General features: G+C 39.8%; 1 protein-coding gene across 8 annotated transcripts in view; it reads left to right on the plus strand.

The window, feature by feature from the left end:
- LTBP1 (latent transforming growth factor beta binding protein 1) overlaps positions 1-19,467 on the plus strand; it is a 188,828-nt gene that overhangs the window by 131,794 nt on the left and 37,567 nt on the right. For all 8 annotated transcript variants that reach the window (XM_074537316.1, XM_074537319.1, XM_074537315.1 and 5 more), the window contains 5 exons: positions 750-869; positions 5,894-6,016; positions 8,046-8,168; positions 12,881-13,003; positions 15,525-15,650. In XM_074537316.1, coding sequence (XP_074393417.1) covers positions 750-869; positions 5,894-6,016; positions 8,046-8,168; positions 12,881-13,003; positions 15,525-15,650 — 615 coding nt within the window. The remainder of the gene's footprint in view (positions 1-749; positions 870-5,893; positions 6,017-8,045; positions 8,169-12,880; positions 13,004-15,524; positions 15,651-19,467) is intronic.

The raw sequence follows: 19,467 nt of genomic DNA on the forward strand, positions 1-19,467 counted from the left end.
GATTGCATATGTTGGATGTCTGGGTTTCCTTGGGGCAGGATAAGAAGTTGTTCTTGCTCAGAGCCTGAACATGAGTTCCATGACTTTTTCAGGACCTCTCTCTTCTTGTCATGGGCAGTCTAGGACCCTGCCTGATGCAGAAAGTCCCTCTCTCACCCTAAACATTGCCAGCCTCAGTGATGTGGCTTGTGCCTTCTTTCAGACAAAATTAACTCCTTACTCCATGTAAACCTCTTTGATTCTCATTCACACAATTATGTTTTTTGTCCCAGTAGCACTTGCATGCTGAATAACTGTGCAGCTTTGGAAAATACCAAATTGTGCTGTGCTTTTGGAAGCCAGAGTTACAGTTTTACTGTTGTTCCAATGAACTTCCAAAGTCTTATCATAGAAAAAATCTCCGGCACTTCAGTATGATAAAGGAGTAACATGTAAAATAAAGGAATGTTATCTTTACGTGTGGTAGCCAGAAATCTGATATGCTGTATGTTCTGGAAGACCTACCAAAGATTTTTAGTAAAACAGAAAATTCAGATTCAGCTGCATGTATTATGAGCTACTCTATTTCTGAGATGCCCCTTTGCTGGTACAAATATGAGTGAACTTGTTCTTTCCTGTGCCTCTATCAGATAAATTACACAACTCTTTACATGCTTTAGTATCTCAGGAAGAGAGTCAGAGTAACCAGATTATTATTCAGTGTTCTACTATGGCTTGACCAGTATTTCCTTTTATCTTCTCTTTTGAAGACATCGATGAGTGCCTGACTCCAACTACCTGTCCAGATGCACAGTGCCTTAATGCTCCTGGCTCCTACCAGTGCATTCCTTGCAGAGTGGGATTCAGAGGCTGGAATGGACAGTGCCATGGTATGTTTAGTACTCTTTGTCTCTCTGGTTGTAGCTCTTGTTCTGAGGTGCTGTGTTTCATATTCAGTGTTACAACCTGATGACATCACTGTGCCCTGAGTCCTCATTTCATTCAAGAATAACTGAAAATATAAGATTTTTGAAATTGCTTTATGTTCTCAGACACAGTACATAAGAGGAAATCTTGTTTTACTGTAGATAAATCTAGACTACAAATAATATAATTACAAAACAAAATTCTTGAAATAGAAAATATGGAACAGAAAGGGGATGTATTGTCAGTGAAATACTAGTAGGCTGTTGTTTGGCAAAGACAAGTGGAAAAATGGAAAAAACAAGTGCTAATACATCAGTGCAACTCAGGTTTTTCAGTGGAATATGAGAGTTTGCTCATGGAGCATGTTAATTAAAGTCTAATTATCTGTGCTTCTAGCAACACATTAGTATATCTTAAAGCCCCTTGTCTAACTTTAGGTTGAGGGTTTAGGACAGATTTCTCGCATTTTACTTTTGTTGATTTTTTTGTAAATGTTAGATTAATTTTTCTTTTCAAAATCAGTTTTGACTATTTGAAATGGAGGTAAGAAAGTGCAAACTAATCCATTGTGCAAAAGGAAATAATCTTTTGCAGTTTTGAGTGCCACTTTTTTGGGACACTACCAGAAACTTAAATTTAGCATCAGTTGTGAAGGATCTGCTATCTGTTGCGAATATTCCTGCCCACTCCATGTATCACATGCCCTATAATTTGTGATTGTTGGAATAACCATGTTGCCTAAACCGGTGTACAATGACCTATACAGAGGGTGTTTGCATTAGTTTTGTGGGGCAGACTGTCAGCCACTTCCATGGCTTATTTTGTCATGGCTCCCGGTGCTGTGATGTGGTTCAGTTCACAAAGCAGTCTAACTAACCAAACAGAGTTTGGTTGAAGCAGCTCTGGTGGCTGGGATCTGCTGTGCTCCAGCTGCAGGTGTGGTGCTGATCTGTGGATCAAGATTAGAGCCGAGTTGCAGTGAGCCAATGGTGTGGCTGTCAGAACTTCACCACCAATTTTGCCGTGCAGATTACACCCTTTTCAACTGCCCTGTTTTCTGAAGAGGTCTTTACTGTCTGATCTACCATGTCGTAGCTGCATATTTTTGGTCTTGTCATTTGACTTACTGTGGAGGAATGTATTTCTCTGGTGATTTCATGGATTTGATGGAGTTGTAACAAGCTACAAAGTGTTTACAACAAATTAATGGGTTTCTTTTTGCACTAATTACTCCACGTTGATCTTTGTTTCATTCCTGCCCACCTGCCTGCATTCCTGGTGCCCTTGCAAAGAATGTGGTATATGTACTCTGTTAAGAGTGCTCTTACTTAACTCCTTTTTTTTTTCTTTTGCAAAAATGTTGGCCTAATTTTGCCTTCTTTCCCAATATTAAGCTTTATTTCTGTACCTATTTATGGAAATAGCTTGGTTGAAAATTCCCTGACAAAACTTTCAGTTGTTTCATTCTTGCTAACCAGGTTAGTAGGAGGGGAATGAGAGAAGTCAGTTCTTTGCTCAGAACTAAGTCATGCAAGGAATATGTCTTGATTTAAAGTGATAATTTTTTTCCTTGTATTACTTCATGTAGCTTTCCTTTTTTCCTTTGTCTTATGAAATGTTCTAAGACTAGAATTCTTACTCACTTCATTAGTGATGTGATCACTCCGTTTTTTGTTTATCCTAGGCTTACATCATGTTGGAAATGAGCCATACATATTTTAGAAAATGTAATGCAGACATTTTTTTCTTAAATCTGTAGTTCTGCAATATGGCACCACTTAAATACACCAAAAAGCAAAATATTTCCCATTATCTGTGAAGGATATTTAAATCCATTGTTCCATAAATTCATTTGTTTCTCCTGTTAGTTTAGATCAGTTGCAGCTCTTCTGTTTTTCCACAGTGCTGTTTTCAGTAATTTTTTTACTTTACTTCATTCCTCTGCCTGCACTTTATCCTACAGATAGGTCTTTGATGCCATTTATATTGTAATCTTGCAGGATTTAAAGCCAGGAACATAGCCACTTCTGTTTTATTAAGCAAAGTCCATCAGTTCACTTCAAACTCAGGTAGACTACATTTATCTGGAGTTTAGGTGGGAATGTTCGGTGTGTATTGGAAGAAATGGAAAAGGACACTTGCGCAGCCTGACTCCTCATTGTCTTGAAATTGTCACTGTCCCAGGTTCCTCACTGCATTTGTGTTGTACAGGGACTATTTGAAATAATTGGTTTTTAAGTTTACTTTCAACCACTGATTAATTTTTATTTCATTTTTCTCTCTGCACATTTTCGCATTCAAATAAAGTCAGATCATGATGTGTCTAGAGCACGCTTCTGTGTATTGAAGAACAAATTTTAAAAGTAGATTGACAAAACTTTCTAGATCACTTCATCCTTGTGGTTATAACCGTGGTGGATTTTGAAGCTGCATGGTTTAACTATCAATATTCAAATTGTACAGTTTTAAGGATCCCATTAGAAGATACCAAAACTAATACAGAGGTAACCAGAGCTAATGCAAATAGCTCTAGCCCTACTGTAGGGAGCACCAACAGAATCAGTTTTAACTCTGGATTTCATTTCAGAAAATTTAAGTTCTGTTCCTGGCTTTTCTGTTGGCTTCATGTGGAAAACTCTTGATCTTTGAATCCCATCCAAAAATCAGAAATAGTATTCCAGGTTTCTTTGCCAAGCAGCTTGGAGATGAAAGTGAATCTGTAAGAAGCAGTTTTGTTGTTTGGTTGGAAATTTGTGTGCTTGAATTGGGTTCTCTGTGTTTGAGCAGATTCTTCAGTCAGAGCATTGATCATGTACATGGAGAGCAAAGATTGTGTTTTGTAGAGCAAGCACAATTAGCAACACTAGTGAGTGGGAGATAAGCCTTGGAGAAAGCAATGAGGAGTAGCACCACCGAATGCCATAGCACAGCACCCGTGGATCTGTGCTGTCGTATCTCCAAGGATGTCTGTCACTCGTTCTGCTTGGCCAGGCTGCAGCAGGACATGTTATTTACTAAGGAGCTAGAGGCTCAAGTGAGGAACTGAGAGTTGTAGGTCACTGGGAATGTGGATGATAGTGGTGATTTTGTTTGTGTCTGGGGGAAAGATGGGCTTTGTCAAAGGCAGGTGGTACAGGAGCTTGCAAAGAGCCATGCCTCTAAATACATGTGAGGAAAATAGTTACTGCACATATTCACAATAGCTAATAAGGGTTCTGATGATGGTTTAAAGATATCAAATCTTCCAGCTCTCCCTGTGCTACAGCTGTCTAAATGGCTCCAGTGCCTCAAATAATTAGCTGATGGGTTTTGTGTGCTTTGTGGTGGCAAAAGACAGGATAATTGGGAGTAATATGATTTCTGGCACATAAAAACAAACAAAGGGTAGTTCTTTTCCTGCATCAGTGAAGCTAAAAAAATACAGCATTTTTCCGTAAAACAAGGACACACACTGACTACTGCAACCCCGAAAGAAAGAAATAAAATTTGAATATTTTTTTTTCCTGTTGCAATCTTTGCTGCAGTGTTGTTCTTCCCTCTCTGCTGGGGCTCTTCTCCTTTCTCTGCAGCACAGTCCTTTCTATCTTCTCAGGGGCTCCTCCTGGGCTCTTGACCCACCCCTATTTATCTCAGTTACCTTCACGAGCTACAGCTGCTGCCCAACTAAGGACCCTGCAGCTGCAGCTCGTTTGGAGCAACTCAGACCCACACAGATCTTACAATACAACATATATTCAGGCCCCCACATTTCCCCCCTTTTCTTTTAACAATTATACAATTATAATATGCATACAGTCCCAGCTCTCAGGCTGCCACAGCTCTCGGCTGTCCTATCTTCTATAGTCCCAGCTCTCTGGCTGATATTCCAAAGTCCCAGCTCTCTGGCTGCCACAGCTCTCGGCTGTCCTTAGATGTTCCAAGGCTCTTTTCTTTAAAGGCCATATTCTTCCAGCTTTCTGCTGCTACAGCTCCTTAATTCACAGGCCATATTATAATCCAAAGTCCCAGCTCTCAGGCTGCCACAGCTCTCGGCTGTCCAGGGGATTCCATACCTTCTCTAGTCCCAGCTCTCAGGCTGCCACAGCTCTCGGCTGTCCAGGGGATTCCATACCTTCTCTAGTCCCAGCTCTCAGGCTGCCACAGCTCTCGGCTGTCCGGGGGATTCCATACCTTCTTTTGATGTTTGGTTGTGGTGTTCTTCCTCACACGGGGCACCAGTTGTTGTAATCTTCGCTGCAGTATTGTTCTTCCCTCTCTACTGGGGCTCTTCTCCTTTCTCTGCAGCACAGTCCTTTCTGTCTTCTCAGGGGCTCCTCTTGGGCTCTTGACCCACCCCTATTTATCTCAGTTACCTTCACGAGCTACAGCTGCTGCCCAACTAAGGACCCTGCAGCTGCAGCTCGTTTGGAGCAACTCAGACACACATAGATCTTACAATACAACATATATTCAGGCCCCCACATTTTCCTGTGAAAACCACTTCTAATTGTTATTTTAGAATACAGAATTAATTCTGGATGGATTTATAGTAAAATATGTTTCTTGTTTTATCTTTATGTTTGATTTTGCTTTGTTGGTTTATACAAATTGCCTTCAGAAGGAATTCTTGAAAATTACTGTTAAGTAGCAACACAGCAATTTTCATGTTGGCTAAAGAAAGTGACCCATCTAATTAATACCTTTCAGAGAAGGATGAAAGTAGATGTGCATGGGATAGTGTATAGGAAATAAAAGCTGCTTTCAAGTCTTTCTAAAGAAAGGATGGTTTGTGACTAGGAGGAGAGATTTTGCATAATCCAGTTAAGTTCCTTGATGAGTGTGTAGAGTAGCCTTACAAAGGGACCTGCATGAAGTGCTAAAATTGCATTGAAATAAATTCCTCAGGAATAATAGTCATCTTTATGATGTAATTTGAATATATTTCCAAGCTCAACTGAAAGGTGGTTGTACCCCAGTTAATTTCTTGCACTTTTTTTTTTATTCACAGATATAAATGAATGTCAGTATGGCAGTCACTGTACAAATGGACGTTGTGAGAATACAGAGGGATCCTTCAGGTGTTTTTGTGCCCAGGGTTTCAAACTCTCTGCATCAAAGGATCAGTGTGAAGGTAAGAAAGAATATTGCTAAAATTCATAAGGTTGCATTTACCTTTCAGATAATATTTTTAAATTTTTTTAATCTTTCTTTTGAATGTATAACACTGATGCTAAAAACACAGAAATGTAAGAATATGTATTTCCATTTTATGGTTTCTATGATCACATTATAGATCTTGACATGTGTTATAAAGCCAGTCAAGAACATGTAGTAATATTTATATTGCTAAACTGGAATATTTGCAAAATCCGTGGCATATCTGGCATTTCAGAGCTTTAAGAACAGTGGCTTTTGCTTTTCTTTCTGTCTTTTTTTTTCCCTACCATGTGGGTGAGTGAAATCAAAAAACCTAGGCTGCTGCCCTTTGGATCCCAGCAGTGTCAGTTACCACTGAGCAGTTAACCCTGCCTGCGCTGGTGTCTCTGTATTTCCAGCAGTACACTGAGAGAGAGAGAGCTTAGTGGTGTATTTCTAGGAACAGTTCCTGTGCCTCCAAAGTGTCAGTTGCCACATTTCTTCCACATCTAAAATTCCCGTCAAGACTTCTCCAGTGGAACAAAATTAGGTCTGAAGTTAGGGTGAAGTAGTGTGAGGGCGAACCTAGAGCATGTACAGGAGGTATGAATATTCCTCTCCTTAACTAGAGTACTTGAAACTTTTCCCTAATGGTGAAAATCTGAGACAGTGTCTCCAGGCTGTGGAAGTGCACAGTCACCTACATGTTTCTTGTCAGATGTTGGATTTCCTTCTTTTGCCTTTCCCTCAGCCTTCCCTAAATGTCTCTGTACAGCACCAAACACTTTCAGACTTCTGAGTGCTAAAAATAATACAGTAAAACTAAATGATCGTTCATATAAATTTGTCAGGAAGTTTGAAACAAAACATCAGTGTAAGTTAAGTGTCTTGAGTGAGTTAAATGTGCTGTTCAGGACACACAGCAGACTGATCTTGGGGAAAATATGTAGACAAAATTTGACTGCTTCCTCTGAGCCTTTCATGGAAAAGAGCCCTTGCCAAGCTGAGCTGGCATGTGCAGACTGTTCTTCTTAAAGTGCACCCTTCTAAGTAAGGACCCGTACACATGCCCAGCTGCTTCATGGAGCCTCACAGATTTCAGTGATCCTTAAATTCTAAACTTCTGTGGTTGCAAGGAACTGTTACTTAAGAGGTCAGACTGTTCAGCCATAACACAGACCTGAAAAACCTCATTAAATAACACTCTCCTGTTTGAATTGAAGTGTATTTCCAGAAAGACATGCAGCTGTGCCAAAATACTAGAAGTGACCTAGAACTCACCATGTCAATTTAAACACTGCTTCTTAATGAATATTTTACAAATAACAGAGGGAAAATAGGCTTCCTAGCTCAAACAAGGCATGTGCTATGTTCTGAATTCAAAGTGCCACTTGCCTCCAATACTTTGAGTTTTCCATAGGAAAATATAAGTTTGATGTTCAAATCCATCTGTTAGCTCAGGCTGACCCCAGTTTATGAGAGCTGAAGCACAGAGGGATTAGCAGTGTTGTGGAAGCAAAGAGACATTTCTCCAGTTAGATGATTAATACTGCTACAAGGCAAGAATTTCAAGGAGCCTTAACTTAATAGGGGATTAGCCTGTCAGTGTGCGTCTGAAAACCACACCCTGTTAAAAGGTGGTGATCCTGCTGGAAAGTATTTTGTGGGTTTTGCTGATTCACTGGAGCGGCTGACTTGTTACCTCTGCCAGATATAACAGAAACAAAAGCAGCTCTCAGGCAGCATGTGTGTGTATTTGTGAGTCTGTGTGTACCCCATTGTGCATGAGGGATAAATTGGTGTTACAGGAGAGAATGTTGAACACAGTCATCTCAAGCAAAACACACAGTCTGCAGTTTCATACAATTTTATGCATTACATTGTCTGTATTTAATAAACACAAACAAGTTAAGCAGTACTGGATACTGATGCCATGCTTTGCTGTTTTGTTCAGACTTGGTCTTTGTACCATTTGATGAGTAACTGGTATTTTCAGATACGTAAGAGTTTCACTGTCTCTGCAGATATTAACGAATGCCAGCAGCGATCAGTCTGTACAAATGGACGCTGCAGGAACACAGAAGGATCTTTCAGATGTATCTGTAGCCAAGGTTACTCCTTGTCATCTACTGGAGATCAGTGTGAAGGTAAGCTTAGGGACTCAGCTGCCGACTAATTTTATTCAATAAGATCTTGAGTATTTCAGCTATAGGAGTAAACTCTTTTAAGAATGGAGAAGAAATATATGTTGCCTCTCTTTCTTTCTCTACACTGCCAACCATTTGTTCCCACCAACACAGCCACATACTTAATGGATTCTTAGAAATAGTACCTGTCATCTTTCCACATACAAAAAGTTAGGACATGTGCTTCCAACAGTAAGATTGGAAGACCAGTTGATATTATTACTGAGAACAAGTCAGCCTTTCCAAACCTTATTGTTTAAGTTCTGACACAGAGGCTCTGTATTACAAAAGCTTCTGCCAGTATATGCTAGTCTCATGGGGGCCTGCTAGTTAAAACTTCTTCTCCAGCTGGTTTTGGGAACCTGCAGCCAGCCACCACAATCACACATGTGCGCTGGCAAGAGTGCACATGAAAGAAAAGCATTTAGTAGATGACAAGTTCCAGCAGGATCTACTGGAGCTCACAGCTTGCACTGTCTCAAAACGCAGTCTAGGTACTGAGCTTGCAAAAACGAAAGTAAGAAGTGAAAGATGTGCAATATATGTAAAAAGAAATGCTGTGTTATAGAAAAAAGCATTCTTTTATCTCTCAAGTAAAACAATTTAATTGTCCAGTAATTGGCAAACTGATATTTTTTTCTATTGAAGCATTTCAAAGCTACTTCCTCTTCTCTGTTGTTGGCTGCCATCTGATATGGTACATCTGCTGCACTACTCATGGTCACCTTGAGAATGCAAGATTACTTACCAGCAAGCTCCAGGAAAGATTCTATCTCAATTGCTTTCTTATCTCACACTACCAGGGAGAAGTAGCTAAGAAGCATTTGTTAAGGTCTCATTGTACATGGGGCATTAGCTCATAAAAGCTTTTTGGTCTCTGGTGTGCTTTCTGTAACTGCTGATGCTTTGCAAGATACAGCTTCTTACAGCTGTTCTACCAAGCAGTGTTCTGCTGCTAGGTTATCCTCCACACAGCACTTGGAAGGTACTCCTCACCTTCTCCCTCAGCAACAGGTCAGGAATCCTCCTCTTCAAGTGATGCAGGCAGAAGAGCAGTTCCCCCTAGGCTAAACAAATGCTGTTTGCTCAAGACAAACTTGTAACAGACTTTATCATAACTGATTACACTGGATTGTTCACATTCCATGAGTGACAGCAACTCTTGAGTTTCTCATCAGCAAAGGGTAAGGATATCTTATAAAATCTCCTCAGCACACTGATGCTCTTTGGTCCTGAGCTATTTGGAGAATGTGTTCATGGAAGAACCTAACACACTCTTCTCATCATTCATGCTGAGTACCAGCACCTCTTGCATCAGCTTCAAGAAATGTGGGCTGATGATGCAATGGACTAGAAATTTGCATCAAATAATTTTGTTCTCATCTGCCTTCAAGATCTTCATGAATTGCAGCAGATGTGGAGATACCCTGTCAAGAATCAAAGAAAAATGTGGTGTAATGGGTCACAGGTCCTTCTGCCTCCCAAAGACAGAACAGATAATATGGTATCATTTGTGACAACTGCTCATCTAACTTTCTCTAAGTAGACTTCAGATGAAATTTCAAACTTCTCTTCAGACTGCTTTGGTGCTTTTCAAACAGCCCAAGAACTCATGGTAGCTGTTGCAGCTCTCCATCACCTGGCCTGTCACGATAGGTCCATACTTTAACTCTTACTCCTGCTCAAAGGCAGTTTTCAAGACAAAATAGTTTCAGACATTTTCAAGGCAAAAGAAGAGGGGTTATATCAAACAAGGAAAAAGAGTAAAACCATTCCCTTACCCCAGGATATTTGTCTCATTTAAAAATCTGGAACCAAATTTACAGCTTCTCCACCCAATGACAGAATGGTTAATTTCTGTAGCCATGGTTTGTTTGCTGAAGACTTCTGTAAATATTGCAAGTCCTGCAAAAATACTTAATCTCTTGAAGTGGAAGAAGTTCTTCTGTGCTTTCATTATATCCCTTCAAAATTTTCTGAAGTACAGGATATTATAGACTGCTTTTTGCACCTTGGAAACTAAAGAGACAAACACCTTAAGAAGACATGGGGTGTTTTTCCACATAATGGCCTCTGATTTTTGGATTAGCTTATTTACCTCAATGTTTTATAACACTTCACAGAGAAAGCAGAAAAGAGATTACAAAAACTGTGAGCATAGCACAGCACAATTGTCTGGAAAAAACAAAGTGGTTCAAATTTTGTCCAGTTTCTCGAAGAGCCAGGTGTGGACATTTGTCACATCAGAGGATACCCAAAGAATGTGTGATGCTGTAAAACAAATCTGATTAGCAAACCACTTGCAAGAAATGTGTTTAATTAAGTTTTCTTCTGGTGCAGGCGTTTTCTTAAAGATGTTGCATGCAAGAAGCATTTTGCTGCTTTGATCATTATAACTTGTGCAAACTTCTAGGGGTATTGTAGAATTCAGCAGAATTATGCTGTGCTCATTTTCAGCTGTGCTTTTTGCAACTCCCTGGCTGAAGTTTTTGTCTGGAAGCCCTTGTGCAGTGTTTTACTTGTGTAAGAATAGAAGTTATTTGAAAATAACTGGTGCACATCAATGTATACAACTATACATGCAGCATATCTTCAAGATATGCACCCACATGCGTGTTTATCTTCTGCCTTAGTCTGTCATTTAGCACCTTGTTCTTGAGATGAAGTGACATTGAGACTTTCTGCTCATTGTTGCCCTGAATAAGAGGGAGCACAAAGTGTGAGGGTACCTGTGAGGCCTTGTCTCAGCCAAAAGGGAGGGGAATATGCTCCAACAGGACTTACATACAGACTGTACATCTCAAAAAACCTGTGTTACTGCAAGAAAGTCTGAAACTTAAGTCTCTGCTGTTCCTAGAGCTTTCAGAGATTTTGCTAGCCAGAATGTTCAAGACATGCGTGTGTAAAGGTGGTAAAAAGCAGTGAATGCCTTAAGAATGAGTTACTGCCACTGATTTTTCTGGGGATTCTCATGCAGCACTCATAGGGTCTATGAAGAGTTGCATCAGAGAGAGGGAGGTTTGCATCCTATATGGAAAATAATGCAATTTTACTGAATTTGGCAGAAGGCACCTTCTTGTTGTGAGACTTGGCATTAACTTAGCACAAGGGAGTAATTAATTTTTCTCATGCTCTAGTCAAAATGAATTGCTTTTTAAATAAGCCACAATTTATTTTGCAGTTGAAAATGGTTGTAAAACATGTGGTTATCTAAAGGTCATAACTTTGTCAACATTTAAGTACAATTTTATCTTCAATAACATTCATTTGTGTAAGAGAGCTATCCCTATTTCTTACTTTTATTAAATAGATTAAATCCCAAGGAGAATGATATAGTGTGGGCTTCCAAAGATAAATGTAGAAATGTGGTCATGTCCTCTTTTCAGTTACAATTGCTATTCATTCCTGCAGCACAGGAAAAAGTTACAATTCTAATCAGCTAAAATCCATACTTAAGAAATCAGAATAATCAAAGGTACTGGGAAAAGTCTTTGATTACTGTTTTTCAAAGGAAGCTAACTACATTATCAAAGCAATAGACTGGGTAGATGATTAGGTAGGGCTCTGTGGAAGCTGAGGGAACTTGCTTATGAGACAGTGTTTTTAATTTAACTCTCTCACTTTCTGTTTGCTTTTAAAACTTAGAGGCACAGGCACCAAATACCTTGTGATCTTGAGCTGCAGTGAAACCAAAGCTGTATAATGTCACCGGAATGTCGGCACTTGCTGACTTAATCCTGTACCCAGAATAGCTGTACTCTGGCTCCTCCACTGGGCTGCCTTTAAGCTCTTTGAAAGACTAAGGGAAGAAAAGACTTTAGGTGGAGACAGTGCCAGTGTCCTGTTCTTGAAATAGTTGATTATCTTGTGTCTAGTTTGTATCCTGAAACTCTCCGTGCTGTGTATCAGCCGTTTATCCCATGGATATTGAGACACTGGAGCAAAGTGTACAGGTCTGAGGCTTGATCCTGAACGTGGTGTGTAGGAGCTGGGAAACAAGATCCTGTGTGCCTGGACTCTGGAGCTGGATTTGTGGCTGGGGTGCAGCCCTGTGCAAAAGCAGCCGTGCAGCTGCATGACCCAGCTGCTAAAAGCCTGTGAAATGGCTGTGTTGCATCTCGGGAGCTGCATGGAAAGCTCCCCATTGGCACAGCAGTGCCCACAGTGCGGTCCTGTCCCACGTGGCTGTGGTGTGAGCAGGCTCCCCAGGCACGTCCTGCCTGCTGTGACACACCAGCTCTGCTTGGGCTTGCCCACTCCCAGGGGGATGCCTGAGTCAGTCACTTCCAGCTCTTGGATTTCTATGTGGGGGTTTAAACATGTCCAAAGAAGACTATTTTAAATTTGCTTTAGTAGGTAGTTTTTGTGTCTGTCTTCTAAATGTGCAGCTGCTTGGATTTCTTTTTAACTGCATTACTGTTATGATGTGCTTTTGTGAGAGATGCAGATGAGTCATATTTGCTAGGAATTAATCACATACAAACTCAAATTTCAAAGCTCTCTTGAAATATGAGAAGTTTGATGGCACAATGAAAGGAAAATAACAAAGAATCCTAAAGTGTAGTAAACTTGATTTCCATGTATGCACACAGTTGCTTCAAGTTATGTTGAAACTTTTAAAAGTTTCATCGGTTTTGACATCATCTAATAATTCAGCTGCCTTTTTATTTCAGATGTTGATGAATGCCTTCAAGACAGCAATGTTTGCCTAAGAGGAAGCTGCATAAATACCGAAGGGTCCTACAAATGCACTTGTCCAGATGGTTTCCAGCAGATAGCAAATAGGGGATGTCAAGGTATGAAGTAGGTGTAAAAAATCCCTGGATTATTATTGCAGATGTTCAGATTTGTAAGTGTAACTTGTGGTAGTCACAGACCTTGCTAAGGAAGAGAAACTAATTTATCATTTGTAGTGCTTTCTTACTTTTCTTATTTTCTACTCTCTTTCATTCTCTTCTCTCTGTAAATATATGCGGAGAAATTATTTCAAGAGGCTGAAGTCTCAGCCTTCATAACTTGAAAAAGAATCTATGTTAGGACTAACAGAGATGCATGCTGCTTTTTTCCCAAATCCTGGAAACGTTTATTTTGACAGAGCATTCTATGTGTTGTGAATCAGAGCTGTAACAAGAAGAGCTGCACTGTTAGCATTAAAGTCACTTTAGATATTGCCTCTATAAAACACTTGCAGTACTTTGTGGAGGATGGGTGGGGATGAAGAAAATGTGTTACCTGAGACTGAATCAGCATTGCCAAACCCAGGAAAACACTTCCCAGGTTTTAGTTCTGAACAATCCCATCTTCATGTTGGCACAACACCCAGGCATGCCTCATCACTTTTGCCCACCGTTTTTGTGAGACAGAAGCCATGGTATTAGAGCTGGAAAGTGATAACATGTTCATGTTCTAAATGGCTGAAGGACCAGAACACTGGACTTTGCTTTGGCTGCTCACTTGTGCGGAGTTTAGACTTGAGCTGAGAAACTGGATTCCAGCTCATCCACATTGAAGATCTTCTGCAACAAACACTAAATTCCCTGTGAAAGTTCTGAGTGTTCTATGTGACTGCTTTCTTATTCAGAAAATGCTGCATTCAGCATACAGAAGTGCTGTATTAGACCTTGCTTTAGCAGATAAAAGAGAATTGACCACAAGCTGAAATCAATGGCAGCTTTGATATCCCTCTAATCTCTTCACTTTGCCATCTAAAGCAGTAGATACATGCCTCATATTTTGAATGGATAAATATAACAAAACTGAAAGCACTTGTGAGCCAGCTAAGGGACAGACAGTGCAAACAGAGAGCTATTGAATTAAACTGGCAAATTTATCACAGAGTGCAGTGTCTGCAATTTGAATCTGGACTAGACTAGAAGTTGGGGATATGCGTTTTGGTAAGGAGAAAATTGAAAAGACTCCAAAACTTGAGAAAGTGCAGTTTGCTCTTTCAGAGGTATTATACTCAGTTTCCCGAACACTGGTAATTTTGTTTTCCTGCCTTTTAATACATCATTCTACCTTCTGTAATCAGCTGCCTTGGTTTCCAGTATTTTTCTGGCAGTTTTAAGACAGCTAAATCTTTAGTACAGGATGAGAAGGTACAATACTGTCCTTGTCATTGCTGATCTCTCACCATTCCAAACTTTCAGAGGGCTTCAGGAAGTAGTTGATGGTTTGCATTTGCTATGATTTCAGAGAAAGCTTTGTACATGTAGGTGTTGTGTTCAGCACAGTGCACTTACTTTTCCTTAGGCGCCTCATGCAGATACAACTTCCCCGAGCTGCCTGCCTCTTTTCTTTCCTCTTATGGCCATGATTTCAGGACACTGGTTAGAAGGTTTACAAACAGGCTAGAATCAGTTTGTAGCTAGAGAAAATTCTATAATGATATCATGGTCTTGAGACAGTGATATTGAAATCATAATTTCTGTAGTATATCAAAGTTGCTGGCTACTTTGATACATTCTGGATGTCTGTAAGCAGAAGAAGGTACAGTTAAGAATGAGAAATTCTAGTGTTTGGGTAAGGGATGAATAAGCCCCATGAGTCAGTTTTGTTTGTAAATTTGTGCTCGGTTTCAGCGTGGTACTGAAAGCTTCTTAATGGGCTTTTGTAAAGCAAAAAATACAAAAGTACAACTACAACATGAATGATCATTTATATAAAAGTGGTAGTACCTTAATGAAATAATAAAGTCCTTAAGTTCTGAGGGCAGATTTGGTTGCTCACATGAGACATCAATCAAAAGGAAATACTTGTTTTTCAGACTCACAAGTTTGAAAAATGCTTCCTAAGTTAAAAATAGAATGAAACAAAAGAGACTGATAAGCTCTTATATAGCAATCTTTTGGGATCATTCCCACTCCCCCTCAGCAAAAAAGAGCATTTGGATTTAAATTATGTAAAATCAGCCTTCTGGGAAAGATGCAGCTCCAAACCTGCTAGTAAGATGTGGAGTCAGACACCGAAGTTGACTGGTGTGCAGCCGTGAAACAGCAGTGAGATGGGGCTGAGAGTACCTGTAAGACAGAAGAAATGTGCGCTAGCGTTGTGCCTATGCTGATTTCCCACCAGTCGCTCTCTGCTTATCCTCATCACAGAGTGGTGTGGCAAGAGTATGATGCAGCAGAACAGATTGACATCCATACAGAGTTTGAGAAGGATCCCAGGAGATTTGGTTACTCTGGAAGATGAGCCGTTCACACAGCTATTTACATAGCCAGTGGAGATAGAAGCTGCTTTTAAGACTAATTGAATTTAGGCTTAATATTAAGGCTGTGATGATTTGAAAAGCTCTAAATGTCTCTGTGCTTTCAGATATCAATGAATGTGAGAGATCTGACCTCTGTTCACCACATGGAGAGTGTCTAAACACGGATGGTTCCTACCAGTGCATATGTGAGCGGGGCTTTTCTGTGTCTGCAGATGGCAGAACATGTGAAGGTGAGACCAGTTACAATAATTCATTCCCATTGATTTGCTGTTGTTAGGAGGGTGAGAAAAGTAGTCAGTCAGTCACTACTAACTCTGAAATCAGCCACTTAAATTTCTGTGGGTAAGATACACATGAATATTCAGGATTATCTGATTTGAAGCTTAAGTGCATTATCAGCAAGCCTGAGCTACCTGAATGTTCTCATTGGTGTATGGAAGACAGCAGAACCTTGCTTGTCCAAACTTTTATTTAAAATATACTGATTAAGTTACAGAGTAGTAACTCCAGTGAGAAGCTGTAGTGAAATCCAGTAGTTCTATTATAGAACTTCAGGCATTTTGAAATGGCAGAAATGGAGCAAATAGCAGTAATTAGATCTTTATAGAAACATCAACCAGGAGACTGGAATTAATGGTAACTATGCTTCTTATGTTGCTATGTCATGAGAATATATCCTCTTGCTAATGGTGTACACACGTTTGCAAGTGATGCTGCTCTCCTGCACTGAATTTAAAACAGGACACTTGTGTCCAGTGATACCAAGAAGGTATGTGGCTTTGTGAAGTCAGTGATGCTGATAGAAAATAAACTCTCCCCTAACTAGATTAAGAATGGCTATTCTTATGGTTGAAAGGAGTGTTCACAGCAGTAAGGCTTGTTGGAAAAGTTCAGAAGGTGAAAAATTAATATGGTAGTATTTCAGCTGGACGCATGCTGAGGGGAACCACTGAGCAGATAGCTCAGTCTTAGAACCAATGGGTAGGGATCTCAAGCACCCAAGAAGTAAGCAACATTCTCTCTCCCAAATTATAGGCCAGTAAATCCATATGTGATTGGTTTTTAGAGGTCAATTCTTCTCATAGTTCACTTAGTGAACTATGGTGAAAACGTTTGTCCTTTGGTGGATGAAGTACACTGGAATTTGTGTGACTGTTGCATCTCCCTGCTCATACCAGAGGAAAACGAGCCTTACAGCTTTACTACTGAAGCTGGCATATAACCTGCCATGTATTTAGTAATGTGATCTCTCATGAAATGAAATACTGTGCTGGCAGGAACACTGTTACACTTGATGTCAGGGAATAAGTGCTGTAAATTTAGATATAGCATAACATCAAACACACCATTTGTGTTTCAGTTATTATTGGTAATTATAAAAAATTCTCCAGTGTTCTTTAGTGCTTTTTTCTCTCTAAACATTTACTTCATTGTAATCATGGTGTTAGTTGAAAGAAATATTGTGTTACTGCCAAGACAAAAGCCTGGTCAAGTAGGCTAGAGAGAGCAAATCTGAGTAACTCCACTGATTCATGGAGGAGGCAGTATTTTATGATTTGAAGTAATGGGGATAATACTAAAGCATGTTCGTGGATTCTTTCATCACCATGTATAGACTTCACCCAATATTTGGGAAGGGTATGGCTACATATCTTCAGTTGTTCTGCAAGAAAAGTAGTAGCAGGTGTTTTGCCTCACTCTTGAGCATAGCTATAAAAGAAGGGGGAAAAGTGGCTAGAGAAGAATACCGCCTTCTCTTTGTAGAAGCCAAACACTTTATTTCAAAATGAAGCTAGAAGAACGCTTATTAACCTTGTGAAATCAAATTCCCAGAAATTAAAAAAAAGCCCAACTGAAAAGGAACACAGTTTAAAAAAGAAATCTGAAGTCATTAGCATCTACTGTTAGGAGCTGTAGCAGAAACAATGAAATCCTCTGCATCTCTGACATTTAATAAAATAGCAGTTTCCAGGGAAAGGCTGCTATCATATATGATGAAGTAATACAAAGTTAATCTCCATTAGAACAAAAAAGCCAAACTTCTACTAAATAGAGAAAGATGAAATCACAAGATCTTATTTCTAGGATTGTGATTAGTTTTGGAACTTTTTAATGAAGAGTAAAACGAGTACAAAACCAGTTGAGCATGCTTCACAAGTAATTGGTGTTGTGTATGGAATACAGATCAGACTTTATATTCAGCACTTGGAAAAGTATTTTAATAACTTGGCTAAGCAAAGGTACTTCTAGTCTCTGAAGCAGCAGCACTCCTTTTCCACCACAATTAGTTTCTCCATTCTGTCATTTTAATAAAAACAACTCCATAGTTTTGAAAAAACTCATTTTAAGGGAGCACTGGTGGCATCGGTGTCAATATTTGTAGTGGTGTCAGCTTCATGCTAAAAAGCAGAACAAAACAAAAGGAATGTGTGACATACTGAGAAAGCGTGTGGCTTCCAGCCACAGGAGCTACTGTTCTTTACACTAAGTGCCTCTGTGAATTTAATTCTAGTTAAGTGAGTGAGAATAACTGTTTATACCATCAGAGGAAGAACCTGAGAAAATTTTCCTGGATTCACACACCTCTCTGTACCTGGGGAGCAGATTTTCCATATCTCCAGACTTTTTTTGTATGAGTTTGACTTGGGTTTTTTTGAAGTTTGAAACAACAACAGCACAAAACATTTAAGATCCTCATGTGGTTTAGTTCTGGTATGGAGTTTTTGTGGCCATTGGCCAAAGTAAACTGAACAGCTGTGGAGACTGTGTCTTCTTCCAAGGTGTAGACAAACTTTTGTTGCAGCAGTGACATTCCACTGCAGCCCTGGCCCCAGGCTCAGAAATTTGACTGCACCAGGCTCTCTGAACTGGAGGCTCTCTGAGTGCTCCTTAGTTCCTTGTTGAGCTCTCTGGGGTTCATGTAAAGATGGTGTTTTACCTAGCTGGCTACTAGTCAAATATGATGGCAAAACCTCAAGTTAGAGGTTCTCTGATGTTTAAGGTTCTCTGCCTCAAGCATCTCTTCTGTCTCCATGTCCCATCCCATATGTCTCTCATTGGCTTCTCACTGCTGCAGCAGGCCGTCCAAAAAAACTTACTCGTCCCACCAGAGCTCTCCCACCTCTACTTCTTCCTTTTTCTGTATGCATGTTATAGGTAGCCCTGGAAGTTTCAGAATCAGAGCTCTGCTGCTCTAATCACTTTGCAGGCCTGTCTTAGGAACCAGTTCCTCTTCCAGACATATTGCTATGTAAGTAGATTTCAGTGAGATTTAAATATCATGAGGTTGAGGTTGCCTTCATCTTGTTCAGGTTGTCAGAAAACAGGAGCACAGTGTTGAACTGCACAAAAGTGTGTGAGTGCACACATCTTGCCTTTTGATTAAAGCAGGCAGCAATGATTAATGGATTCCAAAACAGGTTTTAATTACAGATAACTGCTATAGTCACTCTATAGATATAGGGTATATTAGTTTCATGCTTAGTTTTTTCCCCTGACTTTGCTTCCATGTAGCAAGAGAATTGCCGATTACAAGCCTCACTCTTTATGGGGTGATTAAAGAAACAAATGTCCTTTCCGGCTGTAAAAAAGAGTCCTTTGAGTGAACTGTCTAGACAAGGAAAAATATTTGGTGCTTGGACCTTCTCTGTAATATCCCATGCACTGAAAGATGTTCAGACTGTACTTTTTAGAAAAAAACTTGTCTTCTGTGGCTGTATTATATACTGAATTAGGACACTTGCTACAATCACAAGTTTTGTTTCTGTGGCTTTTTTAGCCAATGACCTTGTTTTACCTGTGAAGATCCAGCTGCATGAACCATTCCCCTGTTTCCTTTAACATTTAGGTTTTAAGTAAGAAGAGTTCTGTAATTTGGATAATTCTAAAATCTCCAGTTGTAGTTTCTTCTGCTTAGGTTTTTAACAGGAACTGTCCTGTGGCTCAGGAACTTTTTACTTAACAATAGTTGTTCACTGAAAACACAAACACTGTGTTATTGTCTGTTGTCTGAAATTCCAGGCTGTCAAGTCACCATTGTTTACTCAT

This window comes from Zonotrichia albicollis, chromosome 3 (genome assembly GCF_047830755.1).
Source record: "Zonotrichia albicollis isolate bZonAlb1 chromosome 3, bZonAlb1.hap1, whole genome shotgun sequence".
NCBI classification, from domain to species: domain Eukaryota; kingdom Metazoa; phylum Chordata; class Aves; order Passeriformes; family Passerellidae; genus Zonotrichia; species Zonotrichia albicollis.